The sequence below is a fragment of the Thamnophis sirtalis genome, unplaced genomic scaffold (assembly GCF_051295495.1).
Source record: "Thamnophis sirtalis isolate CommonGarterSnake01/CBP01778 unplaced genomic scaffold, rThaSir2_p1.2 scaffold_3, whole genome shotgun sequence".
In the NCBI taxonomy this organism is placed as follows: domain Eukaryota; kingdom Metazoa; phylum Chordata; class Lepidosauria; order Squamata; family Natricidae; genus Thamnophis; species Thamnophis sirtalis.
The window spans coordinates 89,735,212-89,754,155 of NW_028261383.1; the positions used below are offsets into that span (position 1 = coordinate 89,735,212).

At 36.4% G+C, this 18,944-nt stretch overlaps 1 protein-coding gene across 2 annotated transcripts in view; it reads left to right on the forward strand.

The window, feature by feature from the left end:
- FLT4 (fms related receptor tyrosine kinase 4) overlaps window positions 1-18,944 on the forward strand; it is a 110,676-nt gene that overhangs the window by 45,632 nt on the left and 46,100 nt on the right. The window contains exons 5-11 of one of the 2 annotated variants that reach the window (XM_014053221.2): window positions 752-914; window positions 2,163-2,302; window positions 3,971-4,142; window positions 6,203-6,320; window positions 6,932-7,086; window positions 8,803-8,965; window positions 12,710-12,848. In XM_014053221.2, the coding sequence (XP_013908696.2) occupies window positions 752-914; window positions 2,163-2,302; window positions 3,971-4,142; window positions 6,203-6,320; window positions 6,932-7,086; window positions 8,803-8,965; window positions 12,710-12,848 (1,050 nt within the window). The remainder of the gene's footprint in view (window positions 1-751; window positions 915-2,162; window positions 2,303-3,970; window positions 4,143-6,202; window positions 6,321-6,931; window positions 7,087-8,802; window positions 8,966-12,709; window positions 12,849-18,944) is intronic. The other variant, XM_014053222.2, reaches the window with a different exon arrangement.

An 18,944-nucleotide genomic window follows, 5' to 3' on the forward strand; every position in this document is an offset into this window, starting at 1 on the left:
TCTTTATTTGCTTTTGTATTGCTTTCTTTGGATTTTCTGTGGATTACGTTACTATGTTAATGATCTTCTTGGAGAAGCCTAAAACCACAACACAGAGGTTTTTAGTAAAAGAGAAGAAATTTGTGGAGGCAACAAAAATATTTCACTGGTATTGTTTTTTTCTAAGTGCCTGACACAGCAATTCAAGAAGGGCAGTTTTTAGAAACGGCAGTGTTTTTGAGATGGTTATAAGATCTATTTCTTACAACTCCTGATCTTCTTCTTTCTTACAACTTAAAACCAAACTCAGGTTTGCTTTCAGCCAATTATTTTCTTTGGCAAATATATTAAATGATACCCTGCCAGAAGCCAAGAATATGAGTTCACAAGCCATGTAGTGCTTTCATTTTTAGTCTCTTGCTCAGGAATTGCTGCTATCTGCTGATAATATTTAGGTCACATTAAATATTTTACTTTTCCTCTTTTTTTAAAAAAAAACACCCGCTTTGTTGTCTAATAGAAGCCATTCCGGTTCATTGGGATAATAATTGCTTGATAAATGATTCATTAGAGTTACTGTAGATAGAATTCACAAAGGGAGGTGCCTGTGGACATAACAGCAAAGCAAAGAATGAACGAAGCTCAAATGGTGCTTTATTTCATCAACAAGACAAATCCTAAAAGAGGAACTGGCTGCAAAAGCCATTTGGTGGAGAAGTTGTGGAAATTGTCCCTGCATTTTTAAACAGACTTACCAAAATGTTACTTCTAGACAACTTCTGTCATCTATCCCGATGGAAAGAACGTTCACTGGGACAACAAACGAGGAATGCTGGTCCCCACTCTTCTGATCAAGGATTCCTGGTTTGTTCAGTGTGAAACTGTCATTAATAAGAAACCCTTCAAATCTAGTTTCTTCATTGTCCACATTGCAGGTGAGTTTTGAAACTGTTTGTTCTGCAATGGTTATATAAAATTGCAACTAACAAAGAACTTCTTTAAGGCATGTTGTTACAACCCTGGTTTAAACTGTGGCTAGGTCATTGTTTTAGAGAAGGAACATCTGGCATGAATCCTAATCCCAGTCCAGAGCCTCTGGGGCAGAGATACTTCTCTCATGCTGAAGAACCATGAAGAACTCCAAATATATCTGTTTCCATCTGATAAGGATTGGAGTAACGATGCTCGATGATGAAATACACCAGTGGTGGGATTCAAATTTTGTTACTGCCGGTTCTGTGGGTGTTGTGTGGCTTGGCGGGTGTGGCTTGGTAGACATGGCAGGGGAAGGATACTGTAAAATCTCCATTTCTTCCCCACTCCAGGGGAAGGTTACTGCAAAATCCCCTTTTCCTTCCGATCAGTTGGGACTCGGGAGGCAGAGAATAGATGGGGGTGGGGCCAGTCAGGTGGTATTAATGGTTCTTTGAACTACTCAAAATTTCTGCTACTGGTTCTCCAGAACTGGTCAGAACCAGCTGAATGCCACTTCTGAAATACATGCTTGTAAACATAGGCACTGACACCTTCACACTCTTAATTTCACCCCACCTCCATTACTTCTCCATATCCCAATCATTAATCTGTCACTTTTCCATAACAGCATATATTTTTAACTTTTGCATGTTGCTAACAACAATACAGTTGTACTATATATTAAAAACAAAAAAGCATCATACATGAAGGTGTAAACAACTGTTGCTGACAGAAATTATTGCAAAATTAGACGAAAGTAAAATAACATTAAAATTGAAGGGAAATAAGAAAAACATTGGTGCAAATAAAATTATATATAAATATTTTTAATATAATGGTACTTGTCACTGTTTTTCATGGCAACATATTTTATAAGGCATATTCCTCATCCCAAATGTATTTGTTCTCTGGTTTTGGCCACTACAACATTTGGACAATTGTAGAGTGATGATTATTATATATGAAAGAGATTATTGTTTTTAGGCAAGAATTTAAACATTCACTCCAAGAATTGCATGAGAATACGGTTCAATGGCAAAAATTTTATCAAATGTAAGTAAGTGGGCCTAGAATGCCAGTGAATTTGCAATGTATAATTTTACCTTACATAGTACCAGTTTAATCACTTAAAGCAAAAATTATGTTTCCCAAGGAAAAATTGAACTCTGTTTAAATAGTTGTCTTTTTCTTACTACGTTTTCTACCAGGAAATGAGCTTTATGATATTCAGTTGTTTCCAAGGAGGGCCATGGAGCTATTGGTGGGAGAAAAACTAGTTATCAACTGCACAGTATGGGCTGAATTTAATTCAGGAGTTGATTTCCAGTGGGATTACCCAACAAAACAGGTATGAATTAACATTTGTTTTTCTTTCCTTTTTAGCCTCTGTAGTTAATATGCTATTTTTATTTGTGAAATATGCTATTGTTATTATTTTTGTTATTGGTCTATAGACGGGAAGGAAGGAAGGAAGGAAGGAAGGAAGGAAGGAAGGAAGGAAGGAAGGAAGGAAGGAAGGAAGGAAGGAAGGAAAGTTTTCAATGTTCCCTGCCAGCTCCCATAGGGAAATTCAATGGGGAATCTGGCAGGAAATCTAAAGTAGCTTTGCTCTCACTGCTTTTTTGCACATATGTGCTCATTCTGTTTCTCTGTATATAGTCAAGGAACTGTCTCTGAAACAAAGACTCAATGAGCCATGGATTGTCTAGTTTTGCATCCAATTTCTACTCCAAAATTCTTTTTCAGAGTGGCCCCATGTAGAACATGATACAATAATCAAGGTTTGGATAATGTGAAATATGCTATTCATCATAATCACCACTTGCAAATCCATTACAGTGATGAACCAGTAGCGCTCCCAATGGGTGAATCTGCTCTTTCAAGGAGGGGGACATCTTTTACTAAAATAGACTATAGCTTTGTCTCCAAGTGCAGCTATACAACTACATAATTTTAGCTTCTGATGCTAATATTTTTTAAATAGACAAGGACAAGGACAACTTGGTTAATTTTTTTAAGAGTTCTTGAACTGCACCATCATCTACCTCTACTATTTTCAGTGTGAATCCTGCTGGTTTGTAGCATTTAATACATGTTGTGAAGTTCAGCCACAACTGAGGACAAGTTAAATGTCTTATTGGTCAGGCCAAGAGCTCATTTCACTAAAGCCATACTGTCCACATTGTTACTATGTTCGTTGTAATTTCTGTTTAGATAATGACTTTGAGCAAGAGCCAATACCTAGAATGTGGTTGGAATTGCCATGAAATAACTCCAGGATTTGAAGGAGGGCATTCATGTATCAGAGTTCTTAAGAGCAACTGAAGATGGTAACTGAATAGGAAAAAAGACAAGTGCACTCTCTGACAAGTTATTTTGGGCACCTTGGCTGACCTTTGACTCTTCCCTCCAAATGTGCCTCATTGTCGTTTTCAATATTCCTGAAAAATTGCCCAACAGTAAGGATATAAAATTCTAGCACCTATTCTATAAACCAATAAAGGAGAGTATTTGTAGCTCACAGTTGAAATGAGGGGTCCTTGATGCTCTCTGAGCTTGCTTGTTTTCTTGAAGACATTTCATTACCCTAACTAGCACTGATGATGTTACCTAGTTAGAGTAATGAAATGTCTGCAAGAAAAGAAGCAAGCTCAGAAAGCATCAAGGACCCCTCATTTCAACTGGCACTATAAATGCTCTCCTTTATTGGTTTACAGAATAGATGCTAGAATTTTATATCCTTACTATTGGACAATTTTTCACATGATTGAAAGAATACTTTTTCGAAAACTCACCAAATAAAATGTTAACGTAAGGACCTGGTTTTCCTTGACATCCTGGGGAAAATGTTCTATATATAGTAGTGTTCATATGAGTTTCCAAATAGTATCAACAGGTTTAATTATCATGACAGCGAAAGATGCTCTTTGAGAGAGATGATGTGTTTTCATGCCTCTGAATTTAATTTCTTCTAATATCAACTCTGTTTTCTCTTCCCCTCTACCACTTCTGGCAGATGAACCGGAAAGCCATAGAACTGCCCGAGAGGCGGTCCCAACAGACCCATACTGAACTCTCTAGCATCTTGATCATCCAAAATGTGAGCCAAGAGGACCTGGGAAAATACACATGCAAGGCTAGCAGTGGGGAGCAGAACTTGAAGGAGAGCATAGATGTCATCGTGCATGGTAAAAAACATTAACTCAGGCTAAGAAAACCTTTCAGGTTCTTTTAGATTCTTGTTAGCACACATCAAAACTCTGATAGGATTACAATTCCCAGCAGGATTGTTAACCTCTGAGCAAGTATCTAATGCTTTGGCTAAAAAAGATGAAAAATGTGGCCTTGGGAAGAAATTGAGGTGATATGTTGCCATATATGTTGTTCTCCAAGTGAGATTTAATGAGATAACTTTACCAGAAGTAACATTAGTACAGGATTGCTGTTCTTGTCTTGAGTAGCCAAGTAAATATCAAGCACCAGGGAAATCAGGACATCTAGGCAGCTTAAACATACATACATAAAGATTTATTGTAAGCTTAAGCTTTCTACAATAATTTGAACAACTAATGTCAAGGGAAATTAGTGGGAGTTAAGAATAGAAAGGAATTCAAGGTGGGCTGGACTCTTGTAGGCGTGAAGGGACTCTTGACTGATAACACATTTGACCCCCTCCTTCGGTCTCAGCCTGGTCATCCACAGTAAAGGATGTATTGTTTGGTATCTAATGTATCAAGAAGTTGTTCAGTTGTCCTCCATGGTCCTAGGATAGGTATGTGCATATTACTTTACAGAGAACAGCTGAGTGCAATGACTTTTTGAATAATAAGTACCCTTTTTTAATGTCAAAAAGCAATGAGTATATTAGCTTCCTGCTGTTTTTCATCCATGTTGTTGACTTTAAAACAGTTTAGCTTCAGTGTCACATACTGTATACAGTACTCATACTGGATAACAGTGCAGCCAAATTAGAAAAAGTAAGGCTTATGTGTCTTGGAAACATCTGGATGTCCAAGAGCTGCAGATGATATATTTATTTATGTGTAACTTATTAAGTGTAACATGCCCTTTTTTTGGCCACCCTCATTTTTCCTGTTAGTATCTATGACTGGCACATTGCTCAGCATACCATATACAACTGAAGATAATCTTTGGCCCAAAGAACATTGTGCACACTATTGTAGGAAATGTGTAAGATTAATCACTCACAAATGCCCATTCAAAAACACTACTTTGCTTGAACAGGAATATTCTGGCAAAAGGAGTATAAAGTATTCAATTAACTTCTATGATGAAATAATATTTGTTTATTAATTTTCAAATTGATGTCCTTTTTTGTTTTTTCCAGTATGTAAGGCAGCTTAAAATAAATAAATAATGTGGGATACAAATCATAACAGAAAAAGCAAAATTCAAATCTATCAGTCAATTAATTAATAGTAAATCTTAGCAAAATAAGATATTAACCATCCTCCTAAATTGTAGGAGAGCAGGAACAAAATGCCCCTCCTTAGGTATACCATTCTGTTGCCTGGAAATCAGACAGGAGAAGACTCCTTTCTAGATAAAGGTAAAGGTTCCCGCGCACATGTGTGCTAGTCGTTTCCGGCTCTAGGAGTGGTGCTATCTCCATTTGTAAGCCGAAGAGCCAGCGCTGTCCAAAATCGTCTCCATGGTCATGTAGCCAGCATGACTAAATGCCAAAGGTGCACGGAGCGCTGTTATCTCCTCACCAAAGGTGATTCCTGTTTTTCTAATTGCATTTTTACATGCTTTCAAACTGCTAGATTGACAGAAGCTGGGACAAGTAATGGGAGCTCACTCCCTTGCTAGGGATTCGAACCCCTGAACTGCCGACCTTCTGATCGACAACCTCAGCATCTTAGCCGCTGAGCCACCACATTCCTCCTTTCTGTATACTCAATAACAAAGTTTCTGGCAGTATTCTGGGAGCATCCTTCTAAGGTCATTTTCTCCTCATCTGAATAACTGGGCAGCTTCTTAAATAAGCACATTAGTATTCCTAGTATTTTTTTTAAATCAGTCAGTATAGCACTGTGTTTTTGTGGCATAAAATGTAACTTGGTGTATCATTTTTATGTCTGGAAAAGAAGCAAAGATGTAGTGTGTGGGTCTACATCCATAAAATTATAAATTTTCTAAATATCTCTGTTGTTGCATCAGCTACTGTGTTTAACAACTCTGACTCTTTATCCCACCCCCTGCCCTTTCCAAATGATTTTTACAGAGAAGCCATTTATCTACGTGGAAAGGAAAAAGGGCCCAGTGATAGAAGCAACAGTGGGAGACGAAATTGTGAAGCTACCAGTAAAAGTGGTTGCCTATCCCCAGCCTGAGTTCCAGTGGTAATACATTCCTTTCAGAGTCTTCTTTGGATTGAGGGGCAGAGGAGGGAACTAGAAAAGAGAAAAACCACTACCTGACTTCGTTTGTTTGTTTAAGAAAATTTATATTGCCGCCATTTCACACATGAGGACTCAAGGCAGATTATATGAATTTATGATGTTTTTGTGGCAATCATTAAGTGAATAACTGCTGTCATTAAGCTAATTTACTGTTCATTATGGGGCATTTGGCCAAAAACCAAAAGTAAACACTGTTTACTAAGTGCGCTCACATGGCCAGTGAGATTGCTGCTAAGCATCTGAAATGTGGTCATGACTTCCAGAATTCTTAACCAGCCTGAAGGGTGCCGAATTGGGGGAATCTCCATAAATATTTCCCCTTACCTCCCTCCCCCCAAATAGCAATAAACCATTGATAAATCAGTGCATATATACTTTGGGAGGGGGGGGAAACGGTGCTTCTCAGCAGATTTCAGAGAAAGCTTTTCTTAAGGGGAAAATGGGTGAAAGGGCTATTTTTCAGAAATTCTTCATTTCATTGGCTGAAGCCCCAGGGCTACCTTTTAGAAGCTTAAGCTATATCCATACCTTCTTTCTCTGCTTCCACCCAGGTTTAAGGATGGAAAGTTAATTTCCAACAGGCAATCTCAATATTCCCTCCAGATCAAGGATGTGGCAGAGCAAAACTCTGGCTCTTATACACTGGTCCTGAAGAACGGGTTGGCTGGACTGGAGAAGAGCATTAACCTTCAGCTGGTAGTTAACGGTGAGGAAGAACCAGAGGACTTACGAGAAGTCTTCAGCCATATAGCAGTTAAATCTATATTCCCAATTTGTTTTATTCCATGAAAATAGTTTCCCAAATCTTACCAATTTAGGCATGATGTTAATCACATTTTTTGGCACCAGAGCGTGGTTTTTAAATAGGATCCAAGGTCTGGGATGGATCAGAATTCTGGCGGGACAGATGAAGATCCTGTTAGTGTCATTTGTAATGGAGGAAGGCTATTATGGGCATCACACATCCCAGTTTAAAAATGAAGAGATAAAAGCCTCCAGTTCTACTATCGCAATAGCAATAGCACTTAGACTTATAAAGCCGCTTCACAGTGGAAAATATTATGTAGTCTAGACTGTACATCAACATACAGGTAGGTAATCCTTCACATGTGACCACAATTGGAACCAGAATGTCCATTGTTTAAAAAAAGGCAGTTGTTAAGTGTTTTTCTGATTTTACAGTTTTATTTGCCATGGTTGTTTAGCAAATCACTGTAGTTGTTAGGCAAACATGGCTTAAGTGCATAGTCATTAAATGAATCTAATTCCCCCATTGACTTTGCTTGTTGAAAGCTGGGTGGGAAGGTCACAAATAGTGATCACATGATTCTGGGTCTATTGTACAGGCTTCCTGGTTTCCAAGCGCCTGAATTTTAATTACATGACCAGGGGGATGCTGCAACAATTGTAAGTCTTTGTTTCCCCAGTGCCATTGTATCTTTGAACGGTCAATAAATGAATGGTTATAAGTTGAGGACTACTTGTATTTCCTTGGATTTGTACAGGTAGTCCTTGACTTACCAGAGTTTATTTAGTGGCCAAAGTGATGACGACAATGAAAAATGTGACTTACGGCCATTTTTCACAGTGACAACTATTGCAGCACCACCCCATAGTCATATGATCAATATTCAAATACTTGGCAACTGGCTCAAGATGGTTGCAGTGACCCAAGGTCATGTGGCCAACTTTTGTGACCTTCTGACAAGCAAGGTGAGCGAGGAAGCCAGAGTCACTTAACAACCATGTTACTAACTCAACAACTGCAATATTTACTTAACAAATGTGGCAACAAAGGTCATAAAATGGGGAAAAATTAACAAATTTCTCACTTAGCAACATAAATTGTGGACTCAATTATGGTCATAAGTCGAGGTTTACTTGTAGTTTTGTGCTCTTCTCTTTTTTCATCTCTGAATGTAGTAACTCAGTATTATTTTTGCCATATTACATTGGAAAGGCATGACATGCTAAGATTGGAGTAGGAGCAGTTGATTGGTGCTAGGCCATTTCCTCTCTGTGTGGATAGAATAAAATTTTATATGTAAGCTGAAAACAGGTTTATCTTCTTTCTTTCTCTCTCTCTCTCTCTCTCTCTCTCTCTCTCTCTCTCTCTCTCTCTCTTTCTTTCTTTCTTTCTTTCTTTACTAGTTTTATCTATATTCTTTTCATTTGTGTTTTATTTTGCATTTACCAGGTTACTTTACCTTTTTACTGGGCAGTGTAAGAGCATATTTAAAAGTTTCTGGGAGTTAATTTTTCCCAAGAGAACAATATGGATGACTAAAAGCAGTAGCAACAATCCAAAATTAGGGAGAGTTGGCCTGGTGGAGTTTTGACATGTGAATTGGAAAGAAGGGCATAAGCAGTCACCCAAATGGCGAATAATAAAACTGGTATTTTATCACAATTATGATTTCAGTTCCTCCACAAATCCTTGAGAAAGAAGCCTCTTCACCAAACATTTATTCTCGTAAAAACCGGCATGTACTTACCTGCACCGTCTACGGCATTCCAGCTCCGGAAAAGATACAATGGCAGTGGAGGCCTTGGACACCTTGCCGAATGTTTCCCCAGCACAGTCTGTAAATGTCTTTCTTTTTAAAATATGCACTGAATTCTCAATAGAGCACAAGGAAAATTTTGACCGATCTATTTAGGCCACATGTGCTAAGTCAGCCGCATTGAAGCCACTCCATTTGCATCACATAGCTGCTTTTTCTAGACAGAGCAAGCCTTCGGATGCAATTGAGGGTTTGTGCAATTTGGCTTTTTTTGTATGAAATGAGTTTGAATAGTGATATTGGTTTAGTAAAGGCAGGACCATAATATTAGCCAAGAGCTAGGTCAGGTCTTTTTTGTGTGTTTAAAACACACATGTAAAAGACTTGACTCTTTGTGTATGTATAATAGACTGATATATTTATGTAAATTTGGATCCAATTCTGTAGATGAATATAGATGAAATGCTTTGACTTCTCTTACAAGTGTGAATTGCGCTTTCCAAATGTCTCAGAGCCATACAAGATTAAAAAATGTGAAGTATCCACAAAAATTTCTGATTGGAACTGAAAGCGGGCTGCTGTCAGAGGGAGGCTTTAAGTTTTTCTTCCATCCTTGAACATCCTATTTCTAGGGATGTGGATTTGGATGCAGAGAGGACAAGGTGCTTTGGGTCATTTAACACCTCCAATCACGTGCAATATCTAACACCTCCTAGCAGGCTCTTAAACCAAATGGGTCTTTTGCCAAGTTGGTGTGGCAGGTTTACAGAGTTGCCAGCTGGAGAATAAGTGAGCACTCCATGTAGCCCTCCTCTTGTACAAAATAACGCAGGTCCCTGTTATTTTCTATTTAGAGAAAACACAGTCTTTCAATTGTTTGTATTAAGGCACAGAAAAAAGGAGAAATGGCAGGTCTCTAGGATTTTTTTTTAAAATATCATCTAAAGAAAATTTGTGCTGCTGGCTGAAGATTACTAAATAGAAAGTAATGATTGTGTTTTAGTGTTTGATTTAAAAGCAGATTTGGAAGATTAATGAGAAAGTTTTCAGAAGTGTATTTCAGTAGCTTTGTTACTCACCAAAATAATACATGAAACTGAATCTATTCGTGCCATTCATGTACCTTAAAAGATTCCATTAATATTAAGAGATAAACCTTTTATATGAGTAAATGGAAGGTGATAGTTAGAGTTAAAGTAATCTCCCTTGTGGTTTGATGATACCTGATGATAAAGTCTAGCAGTGACTTTATAGTAAGTTTATAGATATTTATTAACACTATTAAATTCCAAAAATGATTACAGATGCTAGAAATAGGTTTTCTATTTGTTAACTTAAAAGAAAAACACTCTTCTGATAAACAGATAAGCTGTATCCTTGTTATAACAAAAAAAAAAACCCGGTAAACTGAATAAAGAGTGTAAGTAAAAATAAGTTTAATATTTGATTTTCAAGCCATAGTAAATCAAGAGAATTTGTGTTCTTAAATCAAAAGTTTTTCTCCAGAGACTAAGACATATTTAAGAAAAATGTTCTTGTTCTTGCTTCATCAAGCCTATTTGTTTCTCAGTCAAATTGGCAAAGCACAATAATTCAGATAATACAAATAATCCTGAGGAACTCTTAAATGGACCACACAGAACTGTAATTTAATCCATTGCATAACAAAACTAATATCAGTTGCTGGGAAATCACAACAAAAGAGTACTGATTTCCTTGTGTTCTGTGGTTGGTCTTCTTGGTCTTCTAGTTGGCCATGGTGGGAAGCTGGAATCAGAATTAGTTAGGTTGATTCATCTGGATTCGTATAGAAGATTCCATTTGTATGCAAATTTTAGATAGCACAATGATTAATTGCAGTATTAAGGGTTGGATATATAAGTAAAAAGAGATCTAGAAATACATATGGAAAGTCTTCACTGCTTTTGTAAGCGGAAATTCAGTTGCTGCTTGTCAGAGTGGAAGGTAAAATCGCAACCCAAAAATGGTTTTGGACACAGATGTGTGTATTTAAAGCAGAAAGCAGAATTAGTTATAAGAAAGCAAAATAAATACCTTTCTAAAGTAAAGAAGAGGAGTGAAAATAAGCATTTTCTAAAAGATAGAATAATATTAGGAACTCAACAGCTTCCACAGATTGCTCTATGGAGGAAAATAGTTTTGGATTTAAAAAAATTAAATTTTGCTGAGAGAGTAGTATTTGGTATAAATATACATTGCATTAAGACATAGTTTGCTCAATTATGATTTATTAAGTAAAGAAATGGCTGATGTCCCATAGTTTCATAAACCCCAAACCAACAACATATGGCTTAGCACAGTATGTGAACCCTGCATGGTATCAGGAACCAAATGTCAGACTATTTGAGAAGTCCATACTGCTAGAAGAAGTGAGAAGAAAAAGAAGATGATGACCAGCAGCAAGTAGTTAGTATTGATTACAGTGGTGATGGACAAACATTGAGAAACTTGAAAGGCCAGCTTGGGAACAGTTCATCCTAGAGATTTACTGGATAGTTACTAAGAACTGACACTGAATTAATCAAATAAATCAAGGAAGTCATGCAGTTGGTAAGAGAAGCTCCTGAAATCTTATGACTTCACTTAGCCTACTTTGTGTAGTTTGAGAAACAGAGATGTTAACCACCCTTTTTCTGGTCAGTTTAGCATAAGCATAAATGTTGATAATGCAACTTTGCAATGCTACCTTCTAGCTTTCAATGTTATGGTGCTTGTCCTGTTCTTTATGACTCTCTTATATTTTAGCATTGTCCAGGGTTTTTCCTGGTTGTCCAGTTAATGGATTCTTGTTTTACACAGAAGCATTGTTTGGCAATACATGCTAGACCTCAATACAGTGAAATTCATTTCTGAAGGTTTTTGGGAACACAGACAATGATAGGATCTCTATCTCAAAATGGTTAATGCACAGGAATCAAACTGTCCCCTTCTTCCTTCAGTTAGGACAATGGGCAGCAAACATTTATTATTATTGAGACAGAAAGTGACCTCTACAGTTGAAAGGAATGTGATAGCAAGTACCACCGACCCAGAAGGAAGTGGAGCATCTATAAAAATACCGATGTCATAACTGCAGTGTGACTGGTTAAGGAAATCAGGGCATTTCCAGTCCCGTCAGAAGTCTTTGTAGCTCTGTCAAAAGGAAGAGGAGCTAGTGATTTATGAGCACTGTCTTCCAAGGCCACAACTTTTCTGCTTATCCCAGTTCATAATGAGTTCCTGTTTTTAAAAACAGGTTCTCATTCTTGCTGTGTATCAAAGTACAAAAAAATTGTTTTTTGCTCAACATCTCTACTGAATACACATATGGTGCGTTCAAATTATCCAAGGACTCTGCCCACGTACAGTAGTTATCTTCTTCCTTTGTATGTTTTCTTCTTTTGCACTTTCCCAAAAGTGGTATCTGCTGGTCTCTGGATATCAAGATTCTGTAAATCCTTCACAGCTGCCAGTCCTACCATCTATAGACTTGTCATTCTCCTATTCAAGCTGCCTGCCTTAACAGCCTTCATAATAAATATGGAGAAATTTTATAACAAATGATACATTGTATAAAAGTCTATTTGGATTCTTCATTTCTTGCTACTGATCAATTTTAGTGGATGTCCCCAACATTCTGGCTTCATTACAGAGTAAAAAAAAATATTCATACCCCTTTTTAGGTACATGCACACAAAATTGTATTATGTTCCGTCTTGCTAAATTTATCCGCTTTCCCTGTAAAGCATTGCTTCCTTGTTAGGGTCTCTTATTTTTTTCCATTTCTTTCTCTTTTGTGGGTACTACATAAACTATAAAATGAAGCAGACCAAGGGCTGTACAACGCCATCAGAGGGACCGGATGCCTGAGTGTAAGGACTGGAAGGATGTGTCACAGATGGATGCTGTGAACCCCATTGAAAGCATTGACACCTGGACAGAGTTTGTGGAAGGAAGGAACAAGGTGAGGCCATTTCCCTGTTTTCTTTCTCCATTGGAAAGAGGTAACAGAGAAACACTTCAAACGTATGAAATGGAATATTATCTGGTAAATTCAAACTATATTGGCTTTCCCGTATTATCATTTTTGATATACGGTTCGTTCAACAATTCTTTCAACAGACTAACGCGACATCCAAAGCAAAGTTGAAAGAAAAGAATTGAGAAAGGAGAAATGAATTGAGCAAGTTTGCTTTGAAAAGCTAAAATTATTTAGTGTTTTCACTGAACAAACTTGTCAGTTAATGGGAAAAAGATATTTGTTATAAAAGTATCTACTGAAAAAAGGCTCATGATAAAATTGGTTTCATAGTGTACTAGTGAATACATTCATAAAAAAGAATGTGTTCAAGATTTGGATCTGATCAGACCAACAGTTATACCAGTGGTGGGATTTAAAAAAAATTATTACCAATTATGTGGGCATGGCATGGCTTGGTGAGCATGGATACTTTCCCTGCCATGCCCACCAAGGATAAAATTTCCATTCCCACTCCTCTGCAGGGGAAGGTTACTGCAAAATCCCCGTTCCCCCACCCCCGATGAGCTGGGACACAGGAGGCAGAGAATAGATGGGAGTGGGGCCAATTAGAGGTAGTGTTTACCGGTTCTCTGAACTACTCAAAATTTCCGCTACCAGTTCTCCAGGACAGGTCAGCACCTGCTGAATACTTCCTTTGAGTTACACCTATTTGTATATTTCCTCAGCTATCCTGCATGTTCTTGAATTCTTAAGAAACAATCTACCTTTCTTTCCCAAAAAGTATTTCCACAAGGATGCATTCATATTACAGCCCTCTAGCATTATTAAGATGTTACTTTACTATCATTGCTGGTTGAAGGTTTTTACCTGCTTAGTGTTTACAAATAAACAATGCATGCCATGCAATTAATAGCATATTCATAATTAACTCTGTAGGTGGGATCAAGCAATTTATGAGACTAGGTCTTAATATAGGAAGTGCTTACTGAAATTAAAAAAAACCTCAAAGAGTACAAGACTATTTTGTCTGTATATGCCAAATATGCTGATACTCGGATGAAATTCTTGCTATCTCTCCAAACTGACAGAAATTAAATTATACTGAGATAGTACTGATATATTATTTTATTTAAAGATTTACAGAGAAATAAAACATAAACATGAAATAATATAAACTAAAAAAAAGCAAAAAGTCAAGTAAAAGTATGAAAATACTTCAATTAAATAATGCCATTTATCGGGACTTCAGAAGCAGGTTTTCTCTGTTAGCAAGACATGCCCTCCATAATGAGGTTCCCCTGAGAGATCCAGACGATTCCTTCCATGCTAACGTTTTAAAGGCCTATGAAGGTTTTAGCCATTTGCACAGGCCTTTGGTGACAGAGAGTCACCTATTTGGATTGTATGGGTTTAATTTTTTTTAAAATTTCTGTCTGGGTTTTCTTCTTCTTTGTCATTCTTGCCATCCTCTCTTCATCTTTTTTGTCTGTTATTATATTTTTCAAAAGTTTATCTTTGTAGACTGCCCAGAGTCATTGGGAGTTAGGTTGCATGTAAATTTAATATGTTGTTATCATCATTATCATTAATGCTTCTGAAAAATATGGTAGAAATATGCATTTTTTAAAATCCGGAGTAAAGGAGCAAAGGAAACTCAGACTTGAAGTCAACACCTTCTCTGTATTTGTCAGGTGCTTCTTAAAGAAGCTACACCTATTCCTAAGCTTAGACCCTTGCCCCATGGGCTGAGGAAAGCATGCATTTGAATGAAGGAGGAAGTAAGGCAGTGACTCTAAGTATTTCCTGGGTCCACAAATCTACCGGCAACTATCTGACCAGCCAGTGGGTATAGAGAGGTGCCCACACCAGAGCCAAAGCACCATTACACAGTTTGGAATCACAATAAACTTTCTCATTTGAATGTTCCATTTAAAGATAAGCCAGGAATTGCTGTTCTTGAAAAAGAGCTAATGTTGAAATAATATACAGCAAAACATTTTAACAAGCGTCCACATTATAAATTAAATTATGAAATGACATGGTTAAACCTAGATGGAGGATGACTTTGCCTTTTAATCCCTTTAAAATCTGTATTGCTATATAATTATCTAGTATTTGTATTATCCAGTGCTAGGGTTGTTGAAATTGGCACTGCCTTATGTTACGTACAAGTTCTGTTTATCTCTTCTAAGTAGAGTCAGAAAAATAGTACCTATTCTTTAGTTAAATTCTTCAGTTGCCAATTTTCCGTTACTCTTTACACACCTATGTGCATTAATTTTTAAAAAGGCATCGAGGATAGATTTTTCTGGCAAATCCCAGTCTCTTAAAGTGCCACTTTCAAAATATTTTTCTTTTTCTGTATCAAAATTTTATTACTTTATCAGAATATAAAATACAAAGGAAAAAAATGGGAATTAAGGGAAGGGAAAAAGAGAAAATGTGGGGTAGAAGGGAGGGGGAAAAGGCATTGACTTCTGATTTTCTTAATACAGTAGAAGATAATAAAATTACAACCTTTCTTTTCTTACAACTTTTTACTTTTATGCAATGATATTAGAGGTGGGTTGTTGCCAGTTTGGCCCTGATCGGTCGAACCTGTAGTAGCTGTGACAGGAGGCTCCGCCCACCTGCCTGGACGCTTCTACGCATGCGCAGAAGTGTCACATGGGCAGGAGCGCACCCAAACCAGTAGTAAAAAAATTGGCAACACACCTCTGAATACTTTAGCTATTTTTACAACAACAAACCTATTTAATCAGCAAGAGCAAAATCAAAGTTTTATTTTTCCATTACAAGCACAAAATCCAGAAGTGATTTCCAAATAAAAATAAAATTAGATATACAGTATTAATTTCTTCAAATAAAGCAATCTGTTTAACTATCTTCCTTTATTTTTTTGCTTACTGTGGAAAGTAGTATATATTCTACTTACACTTATTAATCTTTGTCATCATTGTCATCATTTATATTAGCCATGATGGCACAGTGATTAAAATGCACTATTGCAGGCTAACTCTGCCCACTGCTAGGACTTTGATCTTGACTGGCTCAAGGCTGACTCAACCTTCCATCCTTCCCATGATTGATAAAATTGTAAACTGCTAGTCAAAATACTGTTGTTATTGCTATTAGCAAAATTCATTATACTTTTTCAGATTCTTTAACTTTAAAGTGAAAAGGCTTTTTTTACATCCATTTTAAAACTATTTTTTTCTTTAAGAATATTTATAAAATCAATAAATTTTAATCATCTTTTTAAACTTCCTCTTAACATAAATACTTTCAAATGTACTTTAAATAATATTTTGTAAGCTTTAGGAATTACGCATTATATACTGTATAAAGAAAAAAAAAGATTTTCAGACTCACTTTACAAATACAAAGCTACATTAAAACATTATTTCAATTACATATATCAAACTGGTAAAGATCCACCCTAATTCCAATTAACTCATTAAATGTGTTACTCCTTCCAGCTTCTCATAAAATAAAATATTTTTCTTCTTCAGTTGTCCGTTTTCGGTTGCTCTTTCCATACCTCTGTGCATGATTTTTTTTTAGAAAAAAGGCATTGAGGATAGATTTTTCAGGTAAAATAGTTCCCAAATCCAAGCCTTTTAAAGTACCACTTCCAAAACATTATTTTTCTGTGAGGGAACTAAAGAAGATACATGGAACCCATCTGAACACATATCAATGATATGCATGTACCTCATAGTTGGTGGATAGAATAAGCATGTTTACTCGCAAAGTGTATTAGATACCCTACACAACTAAGGTTGGTAAATCTGAAAGCTTCAATTGACCAGAGGCATGAGGGTTTGAAGTTCAATATTTTTTGGACATCTCTGGGAATGACATTGGCATATGGAATATTGCATATGGAATATAAAAAGAATGAACCATCATGAACAAATGAAAGAAATGAACGAAAGAAAAATAGACTTGTTGTTTATGTCACTAAAAGAAAAGGGAAGGATTAAATGGATGCAGTCTGATCTCATGGATTGGAATTTATGAGTATATATTGAGTAGTTTAATTATAAATTGAGAATCATAAAGATATTGATGATTCTGGACACCAAACTTCTAGTATTTTCCAGTGGCTTATAATAAAAGTGGTATTAGTATTCATAACTCTGGTTTCCTGGCTTGGTCTACCTTGAAAGGCTGATAAGTCACTACCAACTAGAACCAGTCACTGAGGAAGACTGGAAAACAATGTCCAGCTCTATAACTGATTTAGAAAGTTACCATGTCAATAGTATTAAAGGCCATGAAGAGAACCATAACAGTTTCTCTATCACCATCTGGGCAATAATTCTCCTTATTGGCAAACGAAATGTTAAGGATTTAAAAAGGGAACTTTCTGTTTGCAGCATATATATTCACTGACCTGTGTACTTCCTGCTATAATACAGTAGAGTTCTATGGCAAATACAACAGCAGCAAATCTATGATATATATATAAAATCTTGATGTACCAAAATAATGTAGACTGTATTATTTAGAATTGCAGATTATAAAGATAGTATTTATCCAAATTTTCTGGGTATATTATTCATTTACTTCACAATGGAATACATATTGAATTTAATTCCCACTCCAAATCAGACTGGTTGTTGAAAAACAATTCCATTAATGGAACCATGAAATGTTTGCATTGATCTAGTTAATAAAACTGTCTATGAGCAAGTTGCTTGGATAGTAATATGTCAATAAGCATTTTCTTTCAGTAAATATACTGGAATTGTTTGAAAGAGTATTGCTTTAAGAGCAGTTATCAAAAGAGCCATTCAGCTTCTTAAATGGATTTGAAAAAGCCATTCATGTTTTTGGATCCCAATTCATTGTGGTCCAGCCTTATGTGTCAAAGCAAATTATTTTCTGTTTCTCCTTCACTGGGGAGGAGAGGAATTCTTAAGGCAATTTACTTAAGTAGTTAAAAGCACAGGAAACAGCTCTTCACTTTCTCCTGCCCGTTATTCTCCACTGTTCTATATGTCACTCCTACACATAAGCTTAACGTACATCAATGTACATTGTGGTTTTAATTTGTCAGCCAACCATCGTACCCAGTATATTTTTGAACAAATGGTTTTGTTTGGTGTGATGTTATTTTGGAATATGAGACATTCCAGTGGATCTCTAATGGATGTGATCCATAATTTCTTTTAGGGAGGTTTTTTTATCTTGATCTATTATCTTCTTTAAAAAGCCAGCGTTTCAAAGTTGTTTCTTTCCACTATGCTGGTAAATATAATAAAGCGACAGGATCATGCATGCCTTTCTGTGACTAGTTTCCTATTCTAAGTGACAGTGTCAGCTACCAAACTGTGCCCATGATAGTGATGCAGGCAAAAGAACAAACAAATGGCTTCCAGTTTCCTCAAGTCACTTCCTGTTTTCATGTCCCTCCATGATTACTTCCTGTCCAAGTACTACAGTCAGGAATTCTTCACAAAAAGGTGAGAAATGATGATAGGAAGGAAAGAACCATGTTCTTGTTCTGCTTCGATTTGAATTACGCCAAGTAAAATTCAAATTGATTTATGCCAAGTTTTCCAAAGTTTATCTGAAGAATAAAAGAAGTGGATTTGGAAATGCTACTTTGATTAGCCATTTGCTACATTTCTCTTCTCAATTTTTGATTTGTCCCAAATGATTATCTGGCACATTGTATAATCTACATTTCAATCCTGTACCAACAGAAAGTGAAAAAAAGAATCAGATGCTTATAGATTTGAAAATATCTTGAAATTCCGATCCGTGCATTTGTAATTTAGCAAGACATCAGGACTTTGGAGGCATAACACTCTCTAAAAATATATATGATATCGAAAGGAGAAGTTTACACCTAGCCTCTAGCAATAGCTTGATGATCTAAGTTGTTTTCCAACATTCGTGTTAGGTTTTGTGGGGAAAGTTGCTTTGGGATTCTTAATTTGGTAGGACTTGTTTAGGTGTTTGGTTTTTTTTACAAAATAGAAAGGAAGAAGAATTTTTAACAATTTGGCCAAAATTAGTTTGCAATTGTTTTTAAGTTATAACAAGATGACCCATGACTTGTTAGGT